A 14,799-nucleotide genomic window follows, 5' to 3' on the forward strand; every position below is an offset into this window, starting at 1 on the left:
ATTCCCAAACAACTTCGTCTGAAAACGAAATAACAACGAGTTGGAGACATATAAGGTTAGCTGAGGTCGTCTACTGCGAACCATTAGCCTAACGGCAAGTTTGAGGAGATCTGGACAGGTGATGCATCTTCTTGTACACACATCTACCATCGTCAATGGTCTATCGAAGAACAAATGTATTAATCTACCAGCATTAATGCTGGCATACTAGTATAACTTGGGAATTAACATAGTTTCTTTAGAGGTATGGGTAACGTTACTCGTTAATGTGTGTCTACATTTACCCAGACACACAGTGTGCCTGTGTAAATGTAATGTTTAACCTTACATAAACACTTTTCTTCACAGGTTTTGTGTTTGACAACATATGGTTCTAGTGGTCCACTCGACTATCACAGCAGATATTGAGAGGGTTTACTGTATGATTATTTTAAGTGATATCAGGTTAAATCCTCCTGTGCGTATCACGTGTGGAGGCTTCTGCATCGGCTAGTATCGAAATGGCTGCCTCCATTTACGAAGCATGCCAGCATGTGCTTGTTCTTAATGGGGAGAGTAGTAACGTTTTTTCATTACGTAGTAATTCATCTTGAAAGTATTTGGGTGACATTGTTGTGTATGATACTGGCACAGCATTTCTCCTACGAGATGGAATATTTAGTTGATTTAGGATTTTTCAATAATTTACTTAGTATATCAGAGCACGCAGAACAAAATGAATCCCATAATGCATTCTGATGTACCAGCCCTATACTCTACATTGATTTTATATTATACATTTAACATCTTATTTTAATGATTTTTTATCATGGCTCTGTCGTCGACTGTCTAGTATGAGTGCGGGCAGGGAGCAGTCTCTGTTCTTCATCAGTCTTCCCGATCAGAGGAGGCTGTGTTCGGTCTCGCTGTCCCTCCAGGTGAGCCCAGAGGACCACAGGAACCAGCAGATCACAACCTGCAGGTATGGAGGAGGCTTACCTGGTGTTCTGTAGCGTGTTACCATGATGACTGCCTCACTGTGCATGATGGACCCCAACGTTTCGTGCTGGCTACACTTGCGTCTTTTGATTGGATGAGCGCCAGTTTCTTAATCACAACAAAAATACATGTATGTCATTGATTGGTTGCATTTGAAGGGCGTGAAAGGCGAAATAATTTAATGTTGCATTATCGAATATTATGTTTTGTATCATGGACATTATTTGTTGCAAATCTCCCGACCACTATGTCGACCTGAGACCGCAAGACCAAGACAATGAGACCAAGACAAGACCGAGGGATCCGAGACCAAGACAAGACCAAGACCAAAGAAGGTCGAGACTGTGACAAGACCGAGACCACGTAAAAGTGGTCTCGAGACCAAGACCGGTCTCGAGACATCCAACTCTAGTGTGTGTGTGTGTGTGTGTGCGTGCGTGTGCGTGTGCGTGTGTGTGTGTGCGCGTGTTTGTGTTCTAGGGAATTGGTGCTGCTGTACTCTGACATTTTCGCATCTCCTGCTCTGAATTCCTTTACGGATATCTGGCTAATCATGTCTGTAAGACCGACACACACACACACACACACACACACACACACACCTACCAAGGCCAATGGTACTATCAGTCCAACTGTTATTTTTTCATCTGTAATTAATTCACTTCCACAATTCATTGTGGAAGTATATTAGAGGCATGCTTGTTGTGACGATTGCAAGTAACTTCTCTTTCAGATGCCATTTTACAAGAAAGGGATCATCCAAGCTTATGGGCACAGACACAACCTCCAGGTGGGATGAGTGAACAGCTAAATGCATAGATAGATGCATTTATCAGTGCAAATGTTTTCCTTGCCAAATACATTTCTGTATCAATGAGCTATATATTATTATTGACATATGATATGTATTTAAATATCATATGTTAATTGTGCGTGTGCGTTACTTCATTCCAACATGTCTTTCTAATAAGAGGATGTCTTTGGTACTGTTTGTTGTTGCATGTTGTTTCTTTGTGTGTGTGTGAGAAGCTGGGTGCACCACAGTGTGTGCTGCCAGGTATTCTTCAGTGCTGTGTGTCCTACTCCCTGACCACCAGACTGGCCCCCTGCTGGAACAAGGCTGGACCTTACCTTCTCTCAGGTACACACACAAAACACAGGCTGTCTGACCATCTTTCGGTCGGTTTGGTCTGCCTTTCTGCCTGTCTGTGTAGACACGGTATACACATGAGCCGTCACCATTATAATGCTTTGGGTTGTTTCATTGGTTCACTGTTCAGATGTCTTAAATAAAAAAATGCCTCTACTTACTAGCCTTCACCTTGTACCTACTTTATATCTGATATGGAATTGCCCTATGTCCTCTGTGTTGATGTGTTGATGTGTGTCTGGTTAACACAAACACTCAGTTTAAACTCATATAAACCCTTATTGCAGCACACATACTGTCACACTTATGCGTGCATACGCACTTCCACACACATACACACGTACACACACACGCACAAACACACATGCACATAAACACAAAACCTGATCAGACAAACAAGGATCTTTCTGTTTGAACCTCCCATTTGTGTGTGGGTGTGTTTGTGTGTGGGTATGTGTGTGTGTGGGTGTGTGTGTGTGTATGTGTGTGTGTGTGTATGTTTGTTTTATGATAAGAGCCCTAAGAAGGCTTCTCTATCCCTGGACTTCAAGGTCAGCATAATTGAAACCTTGTCCTGTAAATCTGTGTCCACATTTAAACAAAATGGTTGCCATTTCTCTCAAATGTCCCTCATGTGTGAATGCCAGATGATATTTAAAGGTGATTGGCTGTGTAATGCTCTATGTCTGCGTTGTCTCTATCAGATCAGTGTATTCACTCAATCTCACTTAGATAAATCTAATCTGGGGAGACTAGGCAACACCTTTTATTCCTCTGATGCATCTTAGTATTACACCCACTTCAGGACATTGTAAGCAGTTAGTAGTTAGACATTCATAAATATGAAATATTGAATTCAAAATCCAAGTCAAATGTCAAAATCATGCCAATATCCCCCTTGGAATATAACTCTGATTTCTTCATTCACAAAATCAGTTAAACTACAGACCTCTTGTGTTGTAAGTGTGTTACACAACCTTGATTACTAAATGACGTTCTTGTCGTCTTCCTTGCCAGGAAAGGACTTTCTGACTGAGAGTGGGAGGCTGAACGCTGTCCGTAAGTTACAGTATGGCCAGACCACTCATTACATCAGCGTTATCTCCAAAGACGGCGTTGAAATAATATCTTATTTCTCACCTACTGCATTCCCAGTTATATCATTCAATACTTCAACAATGAGACACAGAACAAATCATCTAGCCACTATAATAATTATATTATTAATAATGAATTGATTATATTACCTCCGATCTAATCAATCCGTCAGACCTAACATTTGGTTGAATCAAATCTTGAAGGATCCAATCCAATTCCTTCCATGTTTTTTCCCAGAATGATAGATAGGTGTGTAGCTTTCATCCATCAGTGGAAATTAAGGGTAATGAGCATGCTTGCATGAAGAAATTCTGTTTTTCTTGTGTTGTATTGTGGAGGTTGGATACAATCTGAATTCCTTTCCCTGTCCCTCATTTAACCCACTCTTGCGTACAGCTCTGTGGTTACAATCAGTTGTTGGATAAGATAAACACGGCTCATCTGCTATAAAGCTGCCACCTGCTGTTCATGGATGACATGCCATTGTGTACCTGTGTGTGTGTGTGTGTGTGTGTGTGGTAGGCATGGAGTTGAACGCTAGTGCAAACCAGATATGCATTGGCATTGAGGCTAACACTGTTAGACTGCCCCCAACTAAAGTGAGTTAACACAGTAATGCAAATGTGTGTTTTGTTACACCATGAAGACATTTACTGATACTCTCATCAAAGGCAGATTTATGTCTGTGTATAATCATCCTTATTTGTGTGTGTGTGTTTGTTTGGGGGGGGGGGGGGGGGTGTGCGCATGTGTGTGTGTTCTAGTTGGAAGACTTTGACTTTCCGCCAATGGTTTTGAAGAGCTTCTCCAGTCAGATGGCTGTGGTGCTTCACACCTCTTCATCAGGAGCGCCTTGCTGGTGCTACGTCCTGCCCAGGTACTCTCCCCCAGATTAGATCAGATTAACTGTACTGGTCACCAGGGTGGCAATTTACACATGGGGACTGTCAGCTTTTGTTGCATACACTACTGTCGTTCAAGTCTTTATACTTTCTTTTTTATGTATTTCTGTTATTCTAATTTCTCTGATATCTTTGCTTGTAACCATGAGGCTGCAGTCAAAGAAAGGTTTGTGTGTAAGAATTGACCTTCTCCTGAATACTTAGTAAATTTGTTATGTTGACACTGACAATAAACTTTGTAAAGTTGTGTAACTGTGTAATATAAAAAACGCATCCACCACTTCAAACCGCTTGGTTATTTGAACAGTATTTCAATGTTCACTGTGGGTTTCCCCACCCTTGTTGGGCGTTATGCAGGCAGGTTGGACGTACGATTATCCAACGGTTCTCTGCAGACAAAGGTGGCAACCAGTGATTATTTTCATAGTAGATTGATCCATCAATTGTCATATTTATTAATCGATTATCATTTTGTCAGTAAATTCTCGTAGATAATTGCGAACGCCATCTCAAGTTAGCAGAGTCCAAAGTGTGCTTGATTAAATGTCTTAAATTTGCTTGCTTTGTCTGAGTAGCAGCCTGGAACAACAACAACCTTTTATATCAATCCATAAAAAAGTATTTGAATTGAACTGCATCATTAAGCAGAAAATGACAAACAATAAATTGATCATCAAAGTTAGATTTCTATAATTTTCTGTCTATCAACTAATAAACTAATTGTTGCAGCAGACTTTGTTGCAGCAAACATATTTTGAGAGATGTACTGGAATTAAACGATGTCAATTATGCATTCAGACAACTCACAGGCTGGTACCCTGACATTATGGGAAAGCTTTTTTGATGCTTTATACACATAGATGGGATTTGGTTGAATAACCCACTGGCCACTATCAATATCTACCAGAGAGAGGCGCTAAAACACAGTTGAAAACATCACCAAATGTAATGTCTACTACTTTTGTGTTACAGTATGAAGAGAGGACGCATTATTAGCATTAGTCATCAACTGCCCATCGACAGCCCATTCAAGTCCTACCAAGACCTACAGAAACACTGGCACAGCCTGGTACACACACACACACACACACACACACACACAAACAAACACAAACGTGCATGCATGCACAAATATAGACGTTACCAATATACAGACTCAAACAGACATACAAAGTTTTGTTTGTGTGTGTGTGTTTAAATATCTATTTACGTATGTGTGTATTTGTGTTTTAGTACGGCTACAGTCTACCAGAGCAGAGAGTTGAGGAACAAATCTATTGCAGTGTTTACTTTAAATTGGTAGGAGAAAGACTCTTCACGTATCCTTTCAACCTTAACAATCTTCTTAATTCATCCAGTCATCCAAAATAATTGATCAACAGTACAGAATTAGTTATTTGACATTGTTTTGATATCTTTCCAACTAATTTATTATATTAATTTCTTTCTTTCCATCTTTGTTAATTTAAGTTTTTCGTTTGTTCTTTCTTTCCTTCTTTCTGTCTTTCTTTCTTTCTTTCTTTCTTTCTTTCTTTCTTTCTTTCTTTCTTTCTTTCTTTCTGTCTTTCTTTCTTTCTTTCTGTCTTTCTTTCCTTCTTTCTTTCCTTCTTTCTGTCTTTCTGTCTTTCTTTCTTTCTTTCTTTGATGTCTTTATTTCAAGCCTATATATACCCCAAAATGTTAGTCGTATACTCAAAGTCATGTACTCCAAATTTCAGTCTTTGACTCGTGACCTCCAGTTACCCTCTGAGCTGTATTAGACTGCAGCCCGTGCACTGCTGTCCCAGGGTCAACCTGCAGGGGGCAATCTATCCCTTCTTATCAGACCTCAGGGAGAGACTGCAGAGTATCTGTGGCCTACCAGTCCGTATGACCAGTAAACCCTGCTACCAAACCAGTAGTCTGACCAGCTCAGGGTCAGCACAGGTATGCACAAAGACACACGCGCACACACACATACACACACTCAAACACATTGCACAAACAAACACACAAATTTAAATCATGTACATGCAAACCACACTCCACATTTTTCTGTTCATTCATTTCACAAATAACATGTAAGTCTTACATGTTAACAGCTACCTTAACCAGTTGCAAAGCATCACAGAATCTTCAATATAAATGATGTGATGAATGGATCGCAGAACATGCTATTAGTGCTGTCTTCGACAAGCAAGTTAAATGAAAGGACATAGCAGATAGAAACACTGTTTGAGCATTAAAAAGCAGAAGGTAGACGTCATTATGCCTGATCAGTAGAACATTGTAGAAATCTCCCAATTAACTTTCTTTGGAAGCTAACATTCTCATTTAAATCACAGTGCTTGATCTGTAAATTATGTAAAAACAGATTCTTATATAAGTCAATAAGCGTTTGTTAATAGATAAAGTGAATTTTTGTATAATTAATTTGCACAACCTAGCAATTACCTAATATATGAACCATTGTTGCTCACAAAAAACGACATTCAAGCAAGATGATGAGAAGATTCTCCTCTCCTCTCCCCCTCCTCTCCCCTCTCCTCTCCTCCTCTCCTCTCCTCCACTCCTGTTTTGCCTTCTATTCCTACTGCCCAACCCCAGGTGTTGGATGGTAAACCGGTCAACCTTACCACCAGATCCTCCCTCCGTCCGGTTCTCACCCAGCTTCCTGCCCCAGCTGCCCCACCTGTACAGCCCTCGTTTGGGCTACAACTGCCAGGCAGGTCCCCTGTGTCCCTTCAGCCTGGAGGTGAGAGCCTTGGAGGGCGAAGGGAGGATGTGCGCGTAGGGGTGGAACAACAAGAAGGGGTTTACCGGTCTAACGGCACTCCGACTCAAATGCAGACCTTGGTTCAGAAGAGAGCGAATACTTCCTCAGCCTCTGCAACCACTGCATCCTCGCAGTCCCCATCTTCTTCAGCACCCCCCCCTGCCTCCTCCTCTGTCCTGGCGGCCACCCATCTCACTGGTCCCGGGCCTCCTGTGTCTCTCCCCCTCAAGCCGGTCCCCATCTTCAGGAACAGGACTCTCACCCACCACGTCAACGTTACCCAACTCCTGGCCCAGGAACGGCAGAACCAGAGGATGGGAGGGGCAGTGGAGGGCGGGAGAGTCACACTGGCCAACTACACAAACAAGAGAGCCGTACCTGCTACCTCACCTCCCTCCCCCTCAGATCTCTGCCTCGCATCCTCCTCTTCCTCATCCTCGTCCTCTCTTCACTCCTCTTTGTTTGTTTGGTCCCAGAGACCCCACAATCCTATAGTACCTACCCCGCTTTCCCTCCCCAGCTTCACCCATCGCTCCAAATCTAGGGAGGTCAACACCCTCCGACTGGCACATGACCGCCCCCCTGAAGCCAATCACACCTCAGCTCCCGTCCCTAACGAACAACCAAACCCCAAGATGAAACCCAGCGACAGCAAGACGGCTGACGTCAAGTCTGGATGTGAAACACAACCGTCGACCCTCAAGCCTCCTGCACCTGTGGTACAAATCGATGTTCCCAGCGACAAAGGAGTGAGTACAACTCATTGGATGCCACCTAGCAGTGGCTTAAAATCATTTTTTGACTAATGTTCTACGAATGCACTCTGATATATGTTATAGCCAAGTACCGCTTTCACCAGTACCAAACATTTTGGTCAGGGAAATCCCTTTAAACATAAAGAATACATGTCATTTTTATTTATAAACATTATAAACATTCCATTCCAGGGGGAGAGTTTTGCGCCCAGGCTGAAGAGACCGAAGCCGAACATACAAGAGGTGGATGTGGAGTGGATGGCCAGGAGCAACCAGGTGCCACCTGGGGAGGGGGGGGGGGGTGATCGGAGAACACACATCGCTCTGTTCTCCCGAACATAGTGCTTCCCTTCCGTCGCTTTATCCATCATTTCTCCTTCCAGGAATTTATCCTCAACTTTGTCATTCCCATATATTTCCTTTCCTTTTGACCTTTCTCCTCCTTTCCGATTTCTCCTCTCTACCATCTGTTCTTTATTACAGTTTTCCTTCTATAGTTGGATCCTTCCATCCTTCTAAACTATTTCTAACCCTTGCATATGTCCTTCCTTCCTTCTTCCTATCACATTACATACATTACTTGTCTGAAAAGCCAAAGATCCAAAATGAAAGTCAGAAAGTCTCAGCATGCAGACAGCTTCTCTCTGTAGATTAAGAATGTATTTTCAAAGAGGTCATCAATTGAATGAAGTCAGGGACTAGATGGCCACTATAACTAACAAAATCTCCCTTTGACAAGAACGATTTCCATCAGGATTTGGTGAAGAGTTATATAGGTGTAGACAGAGGGTTTAGTACTACATACATATACGCTGTGTGTTAGTGCATGTGTGTGTGTTTGTGCATGTATGTATGCGTGGGCACACGTGTGTGCGTGTGTGTGTTTCACCATAGTTTCCCTTTAAACACAAGGCAGTTAACAGTGTTGATGCGATGGAGTGTCTGTGGGAGACTGCAGAGCTTACATAAACCTTGTGTAGATAACAGCCTCATCCATCACTTTAACAACGCACCATTTAACAACCTCAACACACTCATTTACTCCAGCACTGACCATAACCACCAGTACACCCATCACAGGCATTCCCCAGAATCACCAGCTCAAGTTCAGCACCACTGTTGTCGTAAAGTGGGTGACTTTGTTTAGACTTTGTACGCCCATGGATTTACGGGAACTTCAATGTGTGTTTGTGTGCTTGTCAGATTGTGTTTGTGTTTGTCTGTCTGTGTGCGTGTGTGTGTGGATCTGTTTTTCCTGTGGTTGTGGTGTTGTGGATCATTTTTACGAGATAGGCACTGTTGATGTAAGGAATTTATAGTTGTTAGGCCACACCATCTCAACCATCTAAGTTAAATACTTAATACCCCCCCCATCTCTCTCCCCTCCTCGATCTTTCTCTCTCCCTCCATCTCTCTCGCTCTCTCATTCTCTCTCTATCACGCTAGCTATCCAAGGTGAACTCTGCAACCCTATTGGCCTGGCTAAGAGGAAGGGGCGTGGCCGTCCGTGTGAAAGACAAGAAGGAGGAGCTAATGTTGAGGGTCATGGGCTGTTTTGCTGAAGCCTAAGATAAATGTGCGCACACACACACACATTTCAAGACTTACATACACATGCACAGCAATAATGAAGATTCTCTAAAATGTTTGATGGTGATGTGAAACTCATTACATTTTTTCTGTTAGAAAGTAATTGCACATCACAGGTTCCATGTTTTCATTACACGTTTCTCTCTTGCTTACGGTTTTTGATTTGTGGTTAATGGCCTAAATCCTACTGAAATATTTATACTTTATATATAATTATATAAATGTTATACTTTCGGTTTAATTGATACTGAAGCTTTGTTGTATTAAAAGAAGGTTTAAAATACTTTGTTGTTTGGATGCACTTTCTGATTGTGAGTCAGTAGCTGGCTGGGTCAAGACTGTTGGCCAGAGTCAGCTTTTTCCATGGAAACCAGTCCCACGGATTTCCATGCAGTGTATGTGTGTATGTGTTTCTTTACGTTGTGTGAGTAATAATCAAAATAAATATGGCCAGCCTCTGGAAGGCATATAAGTTCTTTCTGTCTTTGGCCACAAAAAACGTAATACTGACAACTGTAATGTGGATTTTTTTGTTAACTCCACATTACAGTTTGTCCATACAACTATGCAGTATTTCCCAATTGAGGTTGTGTTTTCACCTTGCCCTCAATCACACACTTTAACGACATGTTGCTGTTGAAACGTACCCATAAATTACACCCCCATCCTCCACACACACACCCTGTGTTGGTGCTGAAGCTGCACTCTGAGGGAAGTGGAAATGCTGTTTTCTGAGCCCTCGCATCAAGGGGGGATAGGGCTTCTGGATCCGTTTTCAGGGCTGTTTTGATGAGTGTTCCTCAGCGTTTTCACACACTAACGAACCAGCTTCCATCTTACTTTCTCATTATTTCGTTAAACTCTCCTTTCTGTCTTTCTTTCCTTGCATTCTTTATTTATGTCTTTCTTCATTCATGCTTTGTTCCTTTCTTTCCCCTCTATATTTTTGTATTCCTTCAGTTTTTCCATTCCAGCTCTAACTTTTCCACAGCTGTTACTCCCTCTTGCTAGGGTCTGTGGCTTGTTTCCGTGACAACCATGACACATACCCATGGCCGACTGCCAACGGTGATTACATGACAAGTTGAACCCGACGGCTCCCCATCCCGTGCTCTGAACCTCTTTGTTTTATTCTTTTAAACGTTAACGTTTTTTTAACAACATTCTGAGATTTTCTTCCCAAGAAGGTTTGCTGAAGTGGGGTCTTGGTCAATAACTTTTATGTTTCAGTACATCCTAGTTTTCTCCCAGGGTTCACATGCAGTGTGACCGTGTGCGTTTGTCTGCATGCAACTAGACAGAATGTCTTTCACTGCTGTTTTTCCCAATTAATGCTGTACCTTCCTCTCTCAATCACATCCACGCGTCACTGTGTACACATAAACAGCGTAACACATACGCACACACACACACACACCCTGTGTTGGTGCTGAAGCTGCACTCTGAGTGAAGTGGAAATGCAGTTTTCTGAGCCCTCACATCAAGGGGGGAACAAACTGGTGCTGAGGCTGTTTTGCTGAGAGTTCCTCAGCGTTTTCCCTAATGAGTCCAGCAGGCTTCCATGCATCTTTTTTTCTTTCTCTTTATTTTTCTTTAGTTTTCCTCCTTTCTTTTTCTCATTGTTTCGTTCTTCCCTCCCTCCTTTCTTTATTCCATTCTTTGTTTATGTTAGCCTTTCTTCATTCATGCTCTTTTTTCTTTCCGTCTATTGCTTTATTTTTTTCCATTCTTGCTGGATATTCTTGACGTGAAACCCAACCTGCTCCTCAACCCGTGTTCTGTGCCTTTTAGTTGAAGACATTCAAACTAAGTATTTTTATATAATTATCGATTATAATATACAACAATATTAGGAGATTTCCATTAAAAAAGGTTTGCTGAAATAGGGCCTTGGTCAAGAACCTTTGTATTATGTGTGTGTGTGCGTGTGTGTGTGTGTGTGTGTGTGTGTATGTGTGACCTGGAATAAATTAATCAGTGCATCCCTACCCCTGTGTGAAGCACACAAACACACAGACACACACAGACAAAAAAAGGAGGTCGTCCCTTTAGACATTTAATATTCCTCAGCACACACACACATAAACAGACACACATGCATACTAGACACAGACATACACACACAATTATTGAACATGCAGATATTCCCACACATACTCATACCACACGCACCAACACATAACCCCCCTGCTCACATGTGTAAGCACATTAACATCCACTCACACACATAAATACAGACAGGTGCAAAACATCAGCCCACAGCTGGAGGGGAGGAACATCTGTCTCCAGTCAAACACAGTCGACCCATTACTCTATCTGTGTGAGAGAGGGTGGTAGTTGAATCTTTTACATCGCTATGTGTATCAGTATTTTTATACTGTGTGTTGTGTACATGTGTGTACCTGTTTGCACGTGTGTGTGTGTGTGTGTGTGTGAAGGCAGTTCCCTCGGGACCTCCAAACATTCCTACCAACAAGCAGCGACCTGCGACTATCCTGCTAACGCTGCCACTTATTAGTAGTCTGTTGGTTCTCTGTCTGCCTGCACGTCCGTCTGTCTGTCATCCGCATCTCTCTGCATGTCTGTCCAGTATGCACACACAACACAATCCCGGTCCAGGTCGCTCTCTGACAAATGTAAGCAAAGGAAAACGAGCGCACACTGACATTGTGTATTTCCTTCCATCCTGTCTACATTTGTCTATCTGTTGTGTTGCCTGTAAAGTGTTTCAGTGTCCATAGGTCAAAACTAATCGAGAGTTTGGCATGAGTGTGTGTGTGTGTGTGTGTGTGTGCGTGCCTCTGTGCGTGTGTGTGCGCGCGCGCGTGTGTGTGTGTGAACGTGAGTGTTTACATTAGATTTAGTGTGTTGACTTTTATGGTCCTTTAAATAACATGTTGATATTAAATTGTCTCAGTGGCGGTCAACTCACTTCTGTTCTCTCTAAGGTCAGTCCCCTCGCCGAACCAGCCTGCGTGATGTTCGATTAACTGTGTGTATAAACAGAAGGCATGATGGACACTGTGTACAACCACAATGAAGGTTTAAAGGTGTTACATCTAGTTTTTCTTGGCTCTTTGTGCGTGTGAGAGAATGTACTTGCTTACTTTGAGGTAGTGTATGTATATACTATATCCATAGATTATATACACACTGCATGTGCGTGTGTGTGTGTCTGAGTCTCCCCGGGTCCATGTCCTGTATGTAATTCAGAAAATGTTCCAGCTATTTCCCGAGATATGAAGTAAGTAATACAATCCTATTGGCACAGTACAGAGCGGCTATACCAGCATGCAGGACATATGTGTGAGTTATTTAAGGCTTTAAAAGCCCAGGTCAGCAGTTAGCTGTCCAATATTTTAAGACAAAGACTTATTGTAATCTTGGAACAGAATACTGAAAACTGAAAAAAATAAAATGATTTTTGAAAGCTTCATTCACCCTCGAAACAATGGTCAGAGGACATCCAGTTTGTGCCCTGTCCCAATCAGTGCGTAATCATTCTCAGATGTTCTCCTTCCAAAAGCAGAGGTGTCTCTTTTCTCACTCAGGGTCAGAGCTTCAGTTCAACACCTGATCAACTTTCCTCTGATATAATAGCAGCTAAAGCAGGATAGGATGTTTGAACTGAAAGGTGCTCGGTTTGATGCCCCGATGTCTACTGCCTGCAGGCGCCCTTGAGCAATGCCTAACCATCCCCTGCTCATTGAGGACTCACTGTTACTTTGATAAAATTTTATATTAAGCATGCTCATTAACTTCACTGCTATTATCGAATGAAGGCCAAAATGGCAGAGAATATGTGGGCAATGTTATTAATATATATATATATATATATATATACTTCTTGTTTTTGAGAAAAGCCTTTCTAACAAGCATAAGTGTGAGCGAATCTCAAAATCCAGGAATGATATTTCTTTTATTTAACATTTGTCTGCTCACACGTGGTTTGCAGTCTCAAAAAACAAACAGTATGAACTGTGGTCAGGAGGTGTAAATTACACTGGCTATATTTCAGCATTACACAACAGACAAAACATACAGACGACAATAATTGGGGAGATTTAGGAGGCCAGCCAGCTGCTCCCACACATTGATGTCCTGAAGCTTCACACAAACAGGCCACAGAGGATTGATTTCTCTGGTTCATGGGTCGCGGCCAACTCTTAGGTCTGGACATGAACCAATGGGCGTGGGAGATTTCACAGTTACTCTCCATTTGATTGTTAATGGATTTGACAATGTCTTATTTCCCAATTTGTTTGGCAATGATTTTGAATGAATTCTTGCTTGACATTTTGAGCACAGAGATCTGTTTGGTGACGGGTGACAGCTATAGTTCATATTCAAGTGAAGTGTCGGTGACACAAACAGACACTGCAGATATGGCTGACGGATTCCAAACATAAAAGGAGTCGATAAATGATGAAATGAAATGAAAATTTAATTTAAATGAAACCTTACTTACTTTGTCTCTTAACATCTCTTCCTAACGGCGTTTATTACATACATACCCTGTGATTGATTCTCATTGAACTCTTCTCTTATTTCCGCCCCGGGTTGTATTTAAATCTCCTTTCAAAGGAATCAGTATAGATTAGGAAACACTTCACAACAAACACAAAATACACTGCTGTCTCTCTTTGGTCTGATCAGAACATAGACACACAAAACAGGCCTGTTCACACACACGCTGATTTCATTGACTGCTGAAAAATGTGGAAATAAGTTGTGACAGCCCATCAGGGTTCCACGTCCCAAACCCCTCCAGTTTGGACCGTGCTCTTCAGAAAACTCTTACTGCTTCGATTTAGGTTTGCTTTAGAGTTGTTGGCATTCAGTGTGCAAAGTCAAAGCAATACATCTTTTCCAGTCCACTCTGTAGATACACACATATAAAAAGAAAGAAGCCTATAGTTACCAAACACCTAATCGACCATTGGCACTAATCATAGCAAGACAAATCACAAACATAAGCCTAGTGGTCCCTCTTGAAAACCCTTTACCTAACCTTTTAAATGAAACTGCTTTACAGACCCTTTTCATATGCATTGTTACCGGAGGATAAACACAGGTGTCACTAAATATGGGTCGGCTCTTTGTCTTAGGGCGAGGGCAGTAGAATAAAATAGTGAAGATAAGTCTACCACCTGTGCCCTGGTAGCAGCAGAACCATAACTAGTGTTCTGAGCAACACAGTGTTGAAATGATATGTTCAACGTCTGCTTCCTGGTTGTGACACACTGGAGGAAGTCAGCCTACATTGAGGGTCACCTTTTGGTGGTGCACCACGGATCTATGGGATGTAATTAACATTTTGCGATATGTCATGCCCACTGCCCGCCCTCTTTTAGCGGGTTTTGTAATACAAGTTAATCCCTTATTATGTGATCGCCCATAAACGGATGGATGCAAAAATTTGCAAAATCCCGCATGCAGACACACAGACGGACAGACGCACACACAGAGTGAAAAAATAACCTCCTTGGCAGAGGACAACTGACTCGAAAGCAGAGAAACAAAGTAAATCAAACAAACGTGTTTCAACCTTTAACAAAGCACTCAAATCCC

The 14,799-nt window shown here is 42.1% G+C and overlaps 1 protein-coding gene across 1 annotated transcript; it reads left to right on the top strand.

Annotated features, from left to right (window-relative positions):
* Positions 1–833: 833 nt before the first annotated feature.
* On the top strand, positions 834–9,207 carry cUnh18orf63 (chromosome Un C18orf63 homolog; the record flags this gene model as incomplete). The annotated part of the gene is made up of 13 exons (XM_079754591.1): positions 834–961; positions 1,459–1,537; positions 1,712–1,768; positions 2,008–2,119; positions 3,146–3,187; positions 3,749–3,825; positions 3,991–4,103; positions 5,101–5,197; positions 5,362–5,447; positions 5,868–6,054; positions 6,715–7,632; positions 7,831–7,914; positions 9,085–9,207. The coding sequence occupies 13 exons, from the start codon at positions 834–836 to the stop codon at positions 9,205–9,207; spliced, it is 2,103 nt and encodes a 700-aa protein (XP_079610717.1).
* Positions 9,208–14,799: the final 5,592 nt, after the last annotated feature.

This window comes from Pollachius pollachius, assembly GCF_949987615.1.
Source record: "Pollachius pollachius genome assembly, chromosome: 17".
Classification (NCBI taxonomy): domain Eukaryota; kingdom Metazoa; phylum Chordata; class Actinopteri; order Gadiformes; family Gadidae; genus Pollachius; species Pollachius pollachius.